A 14,498-nucleotide genomic window follows, 5' to 3' on the forward strand; every position below is an offset into this window, starting at 1 on the left:
AATTTCTTCAGTAAATAAACGAACTGAAATTCCTTATTTTAATTATTTTTCCTTATTCTTTGCTTTAGTACACCTAATGTCTCATTCTTTTAGATATGATAGTACTGACATTTTATGATCTAAATGCCACATGACCTCATGGCATGTCTGCAAATACTGTGTTGTCATCTAGTAATAAAACTACAATCAATTTTATAAACATTTTAGGTCTTATTTTCAAGAATTGTGGTTGTTGAGAACCTGGTTTTTGAGAAAATATAATTTACTAAGCTGGCATTTCACAAATCTTTCTAATATATAATTTATAGTCTTATGTTAAATTTACAATCAAATATACAAATTTATCTACTATCCTAGACAAATACAAGTTGCATTTTAATTCTATTCAGACCTTTAGAATACTCCTGCATGAGGAGCAATAAAAGCATGTGTGTTTCAAATAGGAAATGACTCTTTTTTGGCTTGTTTTCATTTTAATTGGAAAGATTTTGATTTCATTGCAAATGATTATTTAAAAGACCTTATCCTTCAGAGGGCTTCATACAGATAAACATCAGAAAATTATTTTTAGCAAATCTCTGCAGTTTTTTAATGTTCTTTCCTTGTCTCTTGGTTAGGGAGGAACTTGTAGTAAAGAGAATATTTCCCAGACAGAAAGTATTTAAAATATACTTCAGAAGACAAAAGAGTAAAAGGATCCAGTTTTGTCCTCTAAGTGTGCTGCAGGTATATGATTAATATATTGAAGTCAACAAAAAGTTTAAACATGCTATTTAAAAACAAAGGGGAATGTAAGAGGTTGAAGTATCAACATAGTGGTACTTGTTTTGTTAGTATCTTTTGAAAGTGCTACACCTTTCAATAAAATTTATAGTTAGAATATTATCTCTCACTTTAATTGATTTTTAGTCTAGTGTGTAATTTTTAACAGAATATTCTGTATGTATATTGAGTCAAATTATTAGTTATCCAGTCATACAATCATTTGATAATAGCACAGTTAGAAAACACATGTACCAAAGTCCCTTTGTACAACAGCCCCGTATAAATTATCTGCATTTCCAGTTTGACTTGAAGTTATAGTCATAAAACTCTTTACATTTGTCATTCTTTTATACGTACAGCTGTGGCATTTTTTTCCATTTTATCGTTGTGAGGATGGGTGAGGTTCACCGTATGTAACTCAGCTGTATATTCCCTTTTTCCTATTTATGTAGGATAGGCATTTTGATAATAATTTGAATTGAAAATAATAAAAACTTCCGCATCTTAAAATGAAAAATCCTTTAAAAAACAGTAGGTCTAGTTGTCAAATGAGGTAGAATTGTTTTCATGTGATTATAATTCCTTGCACACATTTATTCCAGAAAAAGAATGTGATTGCAAAATGACTGTCTAAAAGAGAAAACACTCATGTATGGAAAGTGAGTGAAATTTGGCCCGTATTTTATTAAATGTCTTATGACTATATACAATCTCATCATCATAGTATATAGTGAATTTTTATACTTATCCAAATTTCTTTTTCTATCATGAAAATCAAGAATTTTAGGTCTTTGCATAACTGTGAAGTTTAAGTACTAATATGCTCTTATCGATGTTACTATGACCTGTTATCATAGATAGTCCACTAAAGCTCTAACTTTTCATCTGTTCCCTTAAATCCTTTTAACAGCAAAAGTGTAGTTTTTTTTTTTTTTTTTGTCTTTTTGCCATGTCTTGGGCCGCTCCCTCGGCATATGGAGGTTCCCAGGCTAGGGGTCTAATCAGAGCTGTAGCTGCCAGCCTACGTCAGAGCCACAGCAACACAGGATCTGAGCCATGTCTGCAACCTACACCACAGCTCACAGCAACGCCGGATCGTCAACCCACTGAGCAAGGGCAGGGACCGAACCCGCAACCTCATGGTTCCTAGTCGGATTGGTTAACCACTGCGCCATGACGGGAACTCCCAAAAGTATAGATTTAATACATAGATGTATAACATTAAGAAGTTTTTTTTAAATTTCACAGCAGAACAGCTTAATGTGTTGAGTTCTACAGGGGCTCAGGCTATGGGGTCACATACACACAGGCACACACACTTACATACACAATGAATGTATCAGTTCATTCTACTGCAAAGTTTGTATTGGGTTTGTACTTTTTAAATTCAACTTTATTGAATGCATTTCATATTGATGTGTCTGAAAATCCTCTTTGTGAATATAAGGCCCATCTTTCATATCATTATAGAGTAAGCAATACCAGCTCTTTCCATTTTCTGCCACAGGGTGTGTCCTTACAAATGGATCTTGGTGAAATAACTAGAGCTGAATCACCCTCTGATTTCAGCTGCATTAACATTCATGTCACAGTCCTGATAGAAACATCTTCCGTTTATAGATAGGCATAACCTAACCTTCCCCAGTGCCCCAAGTTCATTAGCTAAGTTTCCAAGCTAATTGCAGTGTCCTTTTCTTTTTGCTAAAGGACTAACAGTAACAAAAAGTATCAGGCTGTTCCTTCAGCTATCTGAAAATAAAACTGTGCCTGAATTTTATATTTATTTTCTTTGTGTTGTCTAAGGACTAGCTTTCATAGTTACAATTTGGTAATAAGCAATACTTTTATTTAAAAAAATAAAAGAGCGACAGCTTGCTGATTCAGTCAGTCTTGAGAATATTATTTATTACTTTCTACATAGTTCAAATAATAGGAATATAGTTCTCTTCACTGGGACAAACCCAACCTAGACATTTGCATACCAATACAGAAGTAGAGTATACTATAGTATGAAAGTGTAGTATTTTTGCTGAACTAAAACTCATATTTTAGAACTGACATTAGATTTATAAGCTCATTACCATCTCATAATACTTAATATGTCAATTAACATTTTGTTATTTTTATCTGTCTTAAAATAATTCAGTTTATTCCGTGGATTTAAGATTTCAGTTTTGGCACTTAAAAATTTAATTTTTATCTGATTTGATAGTGTTCATGGCACTATTTAGGGTAGAGCCGGAAACAGTTAAGAACTGGGAAGAAATAAAATTAATGATCCACAAGGGAAGAAACACTGCATTTACATTCATAGTCGTGTTTTAGAATATGAGCTTTTCTAACAAAAATTTCAGAGCTAGTCAGTGCAATTATCATAAAGTTCATTTTAACTAATTTTAAATGGAGTATTTCTACCAAAATACCATTTATTATGGGCCCAATTACCTGGGCTTTTTGAGTGATACTATGTATTAGTCAATAGTTTTAGGGATCCCATAAGTTATTAGAGATTTTTCTCTTGGGAATCCTATCAGAGGAGTCCAGATTTGTCTCTTTGGAATCCTACCAAAGGAGTTTCCTTCGTGGCTCAATGGTTAATGAACCCGACTAGGATCCATGAGGATGTGGGTTTGATCCCTGGCCTCACTTGGTGGGTTAAGTATCCGGCGTTGCCATGAGCTGTGGTGTAGGTCGCAGACATGGCTGGGATCCCATGTTGCTGTGGCTGTGGCCTGGGAACTTCCATATGCTGTGGGTGTGGCCCAAAAAAGCAAAAAAAAAAAAAAATCAACTTCCCATCATCTTAAATCCCACTTGTAAACTCTATATATGATCAGGTTTCTCCACCCTCTCTCCATAAGAAATGTTGCTAATGTGTAATGAAATGTCTGTTTAGAATGAGTTCTATGAATACATGTTTGTTACTATTAAATGAGATACATACAGTTTAAATACAGAGAGTAAGCCTTTTAATTAAGGCTTAATTTAAATTAATAACAAACTTCGAAATTCTTACAATACCAGTTTATAGAGTGCTAACTTGGCTCTTAAGGTCAAAGTACCCTCACAGAGGGGGTAGTTCCTAAATACATCTTTGTTCTTAAGCAGTGCAGATATTACTGTGAATCAATTAGGTGAACTGGCAGAAGGCTGTTTTGTTAGCATTGTTAACATTATACCTATTGTCTTATGCACTAAAAATAATTTATGTGCTAAGATGATTTCTTTTATAACATAGTGTGGTGAACATGGTCTAGAGCAGAAGATATGAGATCCATGGCCCTCATGTCTAGCTGTGTCATTTATTACCTCTGTAACTTTTAGTCAAGTCATTTAACCTCTGTGAGCCTTGGCCTTTTTTTTTTTTTTCAAAATAGGAATAATTTTAAGTTGCCCTATAAACCTCAAAGAAAGTTTGGAAAGATCAGAAGACATATTATATGGAAAAGATATTATTACTATTTTACACCCTCTCTGCCATTTTACCACCCTAACATTTTCCTACATCCTTCTCCTTTACTCTTTCTTTAGAGATGAAAAGGGAAACCTTCCTTGTGAAGACCTCAGAGGACATATGGTGGGCAAGCCAGTGCATAAGGGATCTGAATCACCGAATTCATTTCTGGATCAGGAATATCGCAAAAGATTTAATATTGTCGAGGAAGATACTGTCTTGTATTGTTATGAATATGAAAAAGGAAGATCAAGTAGTCAAGGAAGACGAGAAAGCACCCCAACTTATGGTAAGAGTTCTTCTCTTACATTGACATAAGAGCATATGTCTGATAAAAGAATCTCAATTGCTTTTCCTAGGCTTTTGGGTTGTGAAAATTATGTGATAGCTTTTGATCTTTATAATTGATCTGTGTCATGTGCTTCCAAGTGGAATCTCAACAATATGAAGCATGTTAAAATTTTTCTAGATTTTTCAAAGATAATCAAGAACAGTAAAAGCATTTTTAGCTCATTAATGATTTATGGAAACCTTTTTGAATCACCTGTAATTTTTTGTGTATCAGGTGTTGCCAAATTGGAATAGTTCAGAATAGCTCAAGGGTTTTTTTTCCCTTCTTTTAAAAAAATGAATACTTACAATTAACATGACTTGTTGAAAATAAAATTTCCTTATTTCTCAGGTATTAAAAAATCTTTAGATGGACTTTTCTGGATAAAATCTTTTGTCACCTTTTTTTTATGAGAAGCTGCAAATTTTGAACGGATTTTAAATAGAAAGGACATACTGTATTTAAAGCAAAGATGGGAGTTCTCGCTGTGGCTCAGTGGTAATGAACCTGACTAGTATCCGTGAGGTCCCGGGTTCGATCCCTAGCCCCACTTGGTGAGTTAAGGATCCAGTGTTGCCATGAGCTGTGGTGTAGATCGCAGACTCAGCTCGGATCTGGCATTGCTGTGGCTGTGGCGTAGGCTGGCAGCTGCAGCTCTGATTTGATCCCTAGCCTAGGAACTTCCATATGCCGAGGGTTCAGCCCTTAAAAAAAAGGAAAAAAAAAAAAAAAAAAAAGCAGAGATGGGCATAGAGTTAACCATGTCACAAGATTTTTTATCTTTGACTCCTGTTTTTTCCTTGCATGACCAAGAAAGTAACCCAGTTACAAATACATAAAATTGATATAATGTAGCTGAAAGATTTGCAGATAAAGTTGCCTAAAGTTTAAGTAGTAAAGAAGAATGAATGGATTTAATTGGAATTCCTTCCTTTCCGGTTTTGGAAATGATCCTTGCTGGTTAGTCCAGATTTGATCAGTGGGTGCTGAGCAGAGGGAAAGTTGTTTTTAACTTTCTCTTTCCACCTGCCTCCCTTAATTTGTCCACCTTGGCCCTATGCCTCCCTCTGTGGTCCCAAACAATTGATCTTCACATACCTTGTTATTCACACTTTATTTCCTTATATCTCTTTGGTAATAATTATGTATGGAAAGTTTTGCCCAAGATGATCCTAAATAATAAGAACCACATGTATCCTACTTTGTGTTATTCTCCGTACCTGTGCTATAGTATCATAAGAATAAGTAATAATGTCTTTTAGCATAGCCCCTCAGTTGTACTACTCTGGTGGCACTCATTTTGAACTGTCATAAGTTGAAGATATTTGCACCTTTGCTTTTCTCCGCTATTATATTATAAGGCTCTGTAGTATAGAGGCTTGCCATCTTTGTTATCCCTGCCCCTGCCACCTCACATAAGATTTTTATTTTTGTTCATTCAGTCCACAAATATGTTTTGACAACCTATTATTGGATAGGCATTAATGTGTATCAGCTTTTTTTTTATGTTCCAGAATTTCTTGGATATTTTCCACTTGTATTGAAGTAGATAGGAATGTTAATTGAAGGGGAAATTATAGGCACTAGATGAAGTTGATTATTAATAGCTTTATACAAAATAGTTTACTAGGGTCTTACTGAAATGGCTATGAATTGTTAGTTTCTTCAGACCACAGCTTAAAGCACCTAGTGCTATCATGTACCACAAATCATATTTCTTCCAATAAAATAGAACACTATTTAAATTTTAGAAAATGTTGATGTCTTATAGGTACTTGATATATCTTTATAATAACTTAGGATAAAAGAAATGTATATATGCTTAAAAGAGGGATAAGGAAGTAAAAATGGTTCTTTTACTTTTGATGCTGAAAGGTTTTTTTTTTTTAAAAAAAAAAAAAAACTTTTGAACCTGAAATACAGTCTGAACCTTCACTAATGATACTTACAGATACTTCAGTGGAGATTCCCTGGCACGACTTGAAGGTTGTTCCAGGTAACTAGTAATTTAATGTATTTATCTTTTTAAAATCAGATCTTAAATAATAAAACCTACCTGTCACATACATTCATTTGTGACCATAATTTTCCTAAAGATTAATTCATCTGTTAACTCATTCAGCTAATATTTGTTGTGTACATAAAGTCAACCAGGTTCTGGGGATGCAAAAATGAATAAAACACAGATCCTCCCTGGAAGGCAGATATAACCCAGAGGGAAAAAACAGAGAAGCGGTTCAAAGTATGAATGAAGTGCTGCAGTAGCTTGTGGATGAAGCCTCAGAGTCTTCCTGGGAAGTCACATAAATCAAAGTGACATTTATACTTTTTTAAGTGATGAATAGTCATCATCCAAGGTTTCTAAAGGCTAGTTATTGCCACCATATACCTGACACCTTCTCAAACCTGGATCTGAGATCTAAGGGTTTATATAAATCTCCCAGCCCAGGCACTAAAGGCCCCTAATACTAGTGACTTCAAACCTTAATAAGTAATAATGGATGACAACATCTTTATTTAACCTATGAAATAATCCCATTACATGGACCCCCAAAGTGTTCTCTCGGATTTAAAAGTAATGATAACTGGAGTTCCCATCGTGGCTCAGTGGAAACGAAACTAACTAGCATCCATGAGGATGCAGGTTCGCTCCCTGTCTTCACTCAGTGGGTTAAGTATCCAGCATTGCCTTGAGCTGTGGTGTGGGTCACAGATGCAGCTTGGGTCCCGCGTTGCTGTGGCTGTGGCTGTGGCCTAGACCGGCAGCTACAGCTCCGATTTGACCCCTAGCCTGGGAAATTCCATATGATGTGGGCACGGCCCTAAAATGACCAAAACTAAAATAAAATAAAAATATAAGGCATTAACCCATGGAATCCTCGCAACAACCCTGTGAGGTTGATATCAATAGAATCCTTACTTTACAGATGGATTAAATAACTTGCACAGCTAGTAAGTAGTAGAGCTGTGATTACATACGCTTGGATATTTAGGTACTAGCTAACTAAATACTGTGAGAATAATTTGCTAAATTATAGGCAAGTTATTTCCAAAAATTTCATGACTCCTTCCAAATTCAAGCATTTGATTTCAGGCAAGCAGCACTAGGTCTGATTTTGTTCTTTGATATGTTTTGTGTTTTTTGGCACTATAATAGACATACGCTAACATAGACATGACCCTTAGGAAAAGATGACTAAAATTGAGGGGTATAGTTAGCAACAATGAGTTATGTCCTTTTTAAATCCTAGAGAATAAAATAAGCCTTACTTTCCTAAAAAGATAAACAAGAATGATTTCTAGAAGCACTGATACAGTAGAGGAAGCAACCTAGATTAATGACTGCTAGCGTTGACTTTATCATCAGCCCTACTTGGTAATCCTGTTGGCCATCTGATTACTTCAGTGTGACCTTAGAAATGTTACTCTAGGCCTCAGTTTTCTCATTTATTAAATGAAGGTGATATATGCCTCATAGACTTTTTTGTGAGAATTTAATGACAACACACTGTAAATTGCCTAGAAAGTGCCCAGTAGATGCTAGGCATTTTTTTCACTTGTCATTATTGCCTGGAGTCTTTAATGTTGCTAAGAGAATAGATCTTGGTGTTTTCACCACAAAAAAATAGGATAACTATTTGAGATGAAAGATATGTTAAATAGCTTGATCATGGTAATAATCATTTCACAATGTATACACATAATATCAAATCATGATGTTGTACACCTTAACTATATACAATTTTTATTTGTCCGTTATACCTCAGTAAAGCTGGAGGCAGGGAGAAGCAATAAAAGAACTGCAGTATCTCAATTGGTAAAAAACTCATAGTATCAGCCATTTAAAATTCTTTGCAGAATAAGATGGGGTAGATAAACAGAGAGTTCAGAAAAATATAAACCATAATGTGAAAACAAAGGAGGGGAAAGGATAGCATTAAATTACTTTAACTATTTGGTCTCATCTGCTCATGCTTCAAAGGCAAAGGTTCAAATTTGATGAGATCAGTTGCTTGGCAACTTTTCAGAATAATATTTCCCACCAGCTTCCCTTTTCACCGTTCATAGACTCCTTGCCCTTGCTGTTCCATCACAGCACATTTCTATGCATAGAAACCTGCTAAAAGGTAGGCACAGGTGGCTGAGTCCCTTTGTGGTTGTGAGTGGTCGTATTTTATAAAAATAGGAAGAACATGTATTTTTTACAATAATATTATAGAATAGTACGAGTTTGAAGGAAGTCAGATCTTTTCTGATTTATTGAAAATCTAGAATCTCACAAAAAGCACATGAATGAATGCAAGACTATCATTTTACAAGTGCTCCTAATAAATGTTATTTGTACATACTGTGCATTGAGAGAAATTAATTTCTGTAGCAGTATACCTGAATACTTTCCACTTGAGTAACTAGGACAAAAGAAAACCAAAGACTATGTCCCTTTTATCCACAAGAGTAGCAAATGGCTTGAAGTGACTTAGAATAGCACGATGAAGGACCTATGGGCAGTGATACTGTAAACTGAGTAAGGTTATGATCTCTAGGTTCCAGGGTCTCATCATATTTCAGCATCACCTTTCTTTGTCTTACAACTTCTTTCTATCTTTTCAGCAATTAAATTGTAGTTAATAGCAATATTTCAAAGATTTGTTAAAGGTATACACAATACATTCACACTTCTTTATTTCTAAATGCAAGCTTCTTCTCTTTCCTCCGATTTTTAAATATAAATTATCTTCCTTATTGGGTAAAAGTTCAGCTGACATCTGCTATGCTTGAGAAAAAAGAAAATGGATTCTAAGCATAAGAAATTTCTGTGTTTAAGTACAACGTACTACTTCCAAAGCAGAACTGACCATAGAAATAGAAATGAGTGAATCAAAAATGTAGAAATATGAGATATGTACTATACTCATAGGAATCCTTATTCCTTTGGACTTATTACATTGCACAAAGACTCCATGTTAGTTAGCCTCACAAAACAATTTTGAATATTAAGCTGATGTGGATAAGGGACCATGTAACTGATGGAAAAGTAGTTCAGCAATATAGTGGCATAGAAATAGAAAATAGTCTGTTCCTAATGTAAAAATTAGAGTAATCACCTAGGGAAGGCACGCTTCTGTAATTTGTATAATTTTACTGATAGAAATAGCAGAGTGTGAGTTTTGAGGTCAGATAGACCTGAATTTGGTGCCAAGGCTTGGCCTTTAATAACTGATTGACTTTGAACTTGAGCCTTAGCCTCTCTGTGCTTTTGTTTCCTTATCTGTAAGATGGGATAGCAATACTGATAGTGTTTTTACAGGGATTAAATGTGACAACGTACATCAAGTACTTAGCACTGATCTTGCCTCATGGAAAGCACTCAAGAAATGGTGCCTAAATGGCATAATAAATTACTACTGCTCATCAATAAAAATGTACCAAAGATTGTCATGTGCTGATGGATCACATTAACACTTCCTCCTTTCCTATGAAAGGACTTAGTAAAGAACAAAAAAATTGGAAGTATTCCCTTGGTTTGGTCTCTCTACCTACCTAATAACCAGCCATTAAATCATACCAATTAAAAGAAATATAGAATTTGCTTGAAAACTGGTTTTGAAAAGTAGAAAGAAGAGCATTCATGTAGCTTATAACACTAGAAACCAAAGGATAGAGAAAATAATATGTGAAATAAATTCAGTAGTTGGAGACTTTCAAAGAAATGAAACCTGGCAAGAGAAGATTGCGCTGAAAGAATTGAAGGTGCTAGGTAATAGATAAAACAGTAAAATTAAGAAAAAGTAACTTTTAATAAAGTTCCAGGATATTAATGTATGGATAAAATGGAGGGGTTACCAAACTAAATCAACGAAGCAGATTCAACTATTAGAGGGAAAAAAACACTCTTCAAATGAATTAACAGAAAGATATGAACTAGGTGAATTAGTGCTTCCCTTAAAGACAAAATTGGAAAGCCATGAATAGAAACCATCAGACTCAGAGATTCTCAACTGAGGTCAGCATTGCCCCCTAGGGGACAATTGGCAATTTCTGGGGACATCTGTAGTTGTCATAAATGGGGGTAGAGTCGAGGCCCAGGATACTACTAAATATTGTACAACAAATAGGACAGCCCCCAACAATAATGATCCAGTCTAAAATGTCCTAGCTAAATTAAGGAGAATCACTTGCAGACAAATTGAATACAGAAGCAGATATTTATGACTAGAAAAGTCAAAGAGCCCTTGTATGACACCGGGCCGATTGCTTTTTATTCTTTCTTTTTTTTTTTTTTAATGGAATGAATCTGGAAAATTATTGCTCTGGAAAGAGAGACCTGCATTTAATCCCACTTAGCTGGGCAGAAGTTGTATAATGCTGTGAGTATCTGAGATGACTTACTGTACAATAGGAAACCTAAGCATGACATCCCCTGAAGCAGGAGGGTACCCATTGCCCCTAGATGAAATCAGAATGCATTTTCCCCCATGGGAAAAAGATGCAGTAAATGGCAGCTAGGTGAAATTTAAATAAAGTGGTTACTGTCAGCTTTCAAATCACAATTTGGCTTAAGTTATCTAGCATTTTCCTAAGTGTGTTCTTCAGATCACTAGTTCTGAAAGAGAATCTTTGTAAAAGAAAGTAGTTATGTAGTTAACTAAGATTAAGAAGTTCTGCATATTTTATCCCCCTTTTGGAGATTAATAAGTGCACATTAGCATAGTAAAGGCCTTGAAAATCTTGTCGAATTGGGATTAGCTCATTGTTTCCCAAATGTATTTGTACATCTTTTTTGGTTTTGGTCACAAAATACTTATTAATCCTCCCAATGGAACTAACATTTGATGGAGTATATTTTGGAAAAAGCTGAAAAAGACTTACAGCTCCTCTAAAAGATCCCTATACCAATGATAAAAATTTCTTTGTTTTAAATTACAAAAAGCTGACTTACATGATAAGAATTTAGAAAAGCCTCTATTCTTAAGTTGTAGCTTGCCCCAGCAGACAGCTTATTGAATGTCATCTTCATTTTTTATCTTGGAGAAAAGCCATTTTCTAGAGTAAATCTTATTTGTGATAAAAGTCCAAACTAAAGTAATAAGTACTAACTGGAAAGATCAGTGCATCGTGTTCTATATTCCAGGCTCCTCAGAATTACTGGTATCACTGCAAAACAATTTGCTAGAAATCATGGAGGAAATAGATCCCTGGGGATAAAAAATGTCAAGTGTTACATCCAATTTTGTTAAAAGAGAGATGACTAGAAATTATACACTGATTATCTTAATGACTGGAGACATGAGAGCAAATAATTAAAATTAAATACAGCCATGTAAAAGTATACCTATGACAAGCTAGCATTGCTTAATAAGTAACACATCATGTCAAACCAATTTATTTTCCAGCTTTGTTTAGGGATGGACAACAAATCCCTTACATCTACAGTTTATGTTCTAATCCTCCATTAGTTTTTTCCTAGCCTTTAAGAATTTTCTACAAGAATTGCAAACTAACTAGGAGGATACTTTTTTTAAAAGCAGTAATCATACATGTAGTGAATTATTTTTGAAAAAAAAATGAATCGAATTTTTTTATAATGCAATGGACTTGAATTCATCACTGAGGCACTGTGATGTAGTGAAAAGAGTACTGGGATAGAAGCTGAAAGTCTATATTCCAGGGCTGATTCCAACACTGATTATCAGTGCAGTCCTCAGAAATTAACTTGGGTGTGTGTGAAGTTTTTCATCTCTACCTTTCTTGATAGCTTTGCTGACTCATGATCCAAAGAGAAAAATATATGAAAGGAATTATAAAGTTATTATAAGATGTCATTTTGTTTCTTTTAAATGAGGTCTTTGATATTGTCTTTTTGGCATTTCATAAGAAAGGGTGACTGTCTTCCATATGTTGATAAGATTTTCAAGACACTGCTTTAGTGAGATTTAAAAAAAATAGTTTGGTTTAATTTGTAGTTATTTAACTTGAAAATAGAATGTTTTTAATCAGATAATATTTACATGCTCACATCATCTTTCTTTCTCCCAACTGTATTGCTAAGCACAGCAGGGGGCAAAAGAATTTAGCATAGCTCTTTTTTTTTTTTTGACCCACCAGAGCAGAGCCTTCAGAGGAGAAGGCAGAACTCTTTTGCCACTTAGACAGTATTCAAACCATCTGAATCTTTCCCAGTCCTCCCACACCCTTCTAGTGTGGAAGAATTGTTTATATGCATAGTGGCAGCATTTCAACTAAAATAACCTGTCTTTCTGAACTCCAGTGTGTACAGCACATTTGCTCTCTTGGTAGAATGTAATTTGGTTCAAAATATAATTAGCCTTGGAATCAAGTGTTAAAAATTCCCTATAATTTTTGATGCAGTTCATAATTTTCTCCTTCAACAATTTTTATGTTACTCTCCATTTAAAGTCTAGATCACTTTTAGGAAGCAATAGGAAAAATCACAAACAAGATGTAGCTTATTCTTTGAAATGAGATTTTAATTGTTTTTGTTCTCCGTTAGTGCAACTGAAAAGGTTTCAAGTTAATAATCTTTGGGTTTGTATTTGATTTATTTTATTATAAGGCATTAAAGCCAGTACTTAAAGAATCATCACACTGTGGTGTTTACAAGCCATTTTTTCCCAAGCTCTCTTATCCAGAAATGAAGTTTTAAAAATATGGCCTTAGAGATCAAAGTGCCCATTCTTACTTACTTTATTAGATCCAGATATGTTGCCTTTATCCTTAAGAAATTACTGACTTTCCATTTACTTCAGTTTTACTCCTCTCTAAATGTGTGATTCTGTACCTTAAATAACCTCGGGATGTTTTCCTAGAAATGCAGTCAACCATCTGAAAGTAATTTTTCTGTCTGGTATGTGGGGAGTTTGATGGGGGTATGTGGCATGCTTATAGCTTAACATTCCTTACTGCACTCATTTTCATCAAAATATTGGCTAAAATATTCAGAACAGATGTGTATATGTGTATGTGTATATATATATATTTTTTTTTTCCTCCTTAGACTTTAGAGAAAGCTGCTTTTGTGAGCATAAAATGGTATGTGAGATGTAAGGAGAAATTTCTCAGCCTTTTTTTCTTTCCAACTCTTCAATGTAATAGCGAAGATTACTTATCGGGTGCTGTTTATCACCCTGAAACTTAATGATTTTAACATATTGGGGACAGAGTTTAAAAAGATGGGAATACAATTGAAACAGACAGCAAGTCACTAGTGTTTCAACAGATATCATGGATCGCTTAATATGGGAATGTAATTTTTAGATAAGAAATCAGGAGACAAGACTTCTAGTTCTGACTTGATTAACAAACAGCTCTGTAAGGCTCAGCTTTTTAAAACAATGAAAGGGATTGGTCAGGTTCTTTAGATGGAAGCAAGGAAGGGGGAGGGGTGGAGATGGGAAGGGAAAGTGAGTGGAAGAGGAAAAGGGAGAGGGAGCGGAACAGAAAGTTGATAGGAAGGAAGGGGAAGGAAACTTTGAAAATAAAAACTAAGGGTATATCTTGGATTCTTTTTGATTCAGTATCTGAGGAAGGTCCCCTGTTTACTTTCTTAACAAGTAATCAGTCAACAAATATTGAGCTGTTACTATGTTTAAGGCACTGTATTAAGTGCTAGAAATACCATGCTAAGCAACAGAGAAATTTTTGTTCCCTCCTGAAATTTACATTCTAGAATGGGGGCAGAATTCATGGAACTAATTTAATAAATACTTATTTGATTAAAACTGGCATGCCATGAAAAAAACTACAAGAGAAAGTAAAAACAAATACAGAGAAATCCAACCTAGAAGAGAGACTATCCCTGAGGAAATGACATTTTTGCTTGGCTCTGAAGGATGCATGTAAGTTTTGGAAGAGAAGAGGAGACAAAAACCATAGGAAGATAGAATCCTGGATGCCGAATGAAGCAAGTGTTTCAAGAAGGAAGTAATC

At 34.7% G+C, this 14,498-nt stretch overlaps 1 protein-coding gene across 16 annotated transcripts in view; it reads left to right on the plus strand.

Moving 5' to 3' along the window:
* Window positions 1-14,498, plus strand: part of CNKSR2 (connector enhancer of kinase suppressor of Ras 2) — a 276,938-nt gene that overhangs the window by 161,648 nt on the left and 100,792 nt on the right. For 12 of the 16 annotated variants that reach the window (XR_014835808.1, XR_014835809.1, XR_014835811.1 and 9 more), the window contains one exon: window positions 4,297-4,508. Coding sequence is in view for 12 of the 16 variants with exons in the window: in XM_021080287.2 (XP_020935946.1) it covers window positions 4,297-4,508 (212 nt within the window). In the remaining 4 variants the exon portion in view is untranslated. Of the gene's footprint in view, window positions 1-4,296; window positions 4,509-6,501; window positions 6,547-14,498 lie in introns of all 16 variants that reach the window. The other 4 variants (XM_021080286.2, XM_021080289.2, XM_021080295.2 and 1 more) reach the window with 1 other exon arrangement.

The sequence above is a fragment of the Sus scrofa genome, chromosome X, assembly GCF_054392235.1.
Source record: "Sus scrofa isolate SSC_HxYL_T2T_F1_AM1 chromosome X, Sscrofa_HxYL_maternal_Yorkshire_Landrace_v2.0, whole genome shotgun sequence".
Classification (NCBI taxonomy): Eukaryota; Metazoa; Chordata; class Mammalia; order Artiodactyla; family Suidae; genus Sus; species Sus scrofa.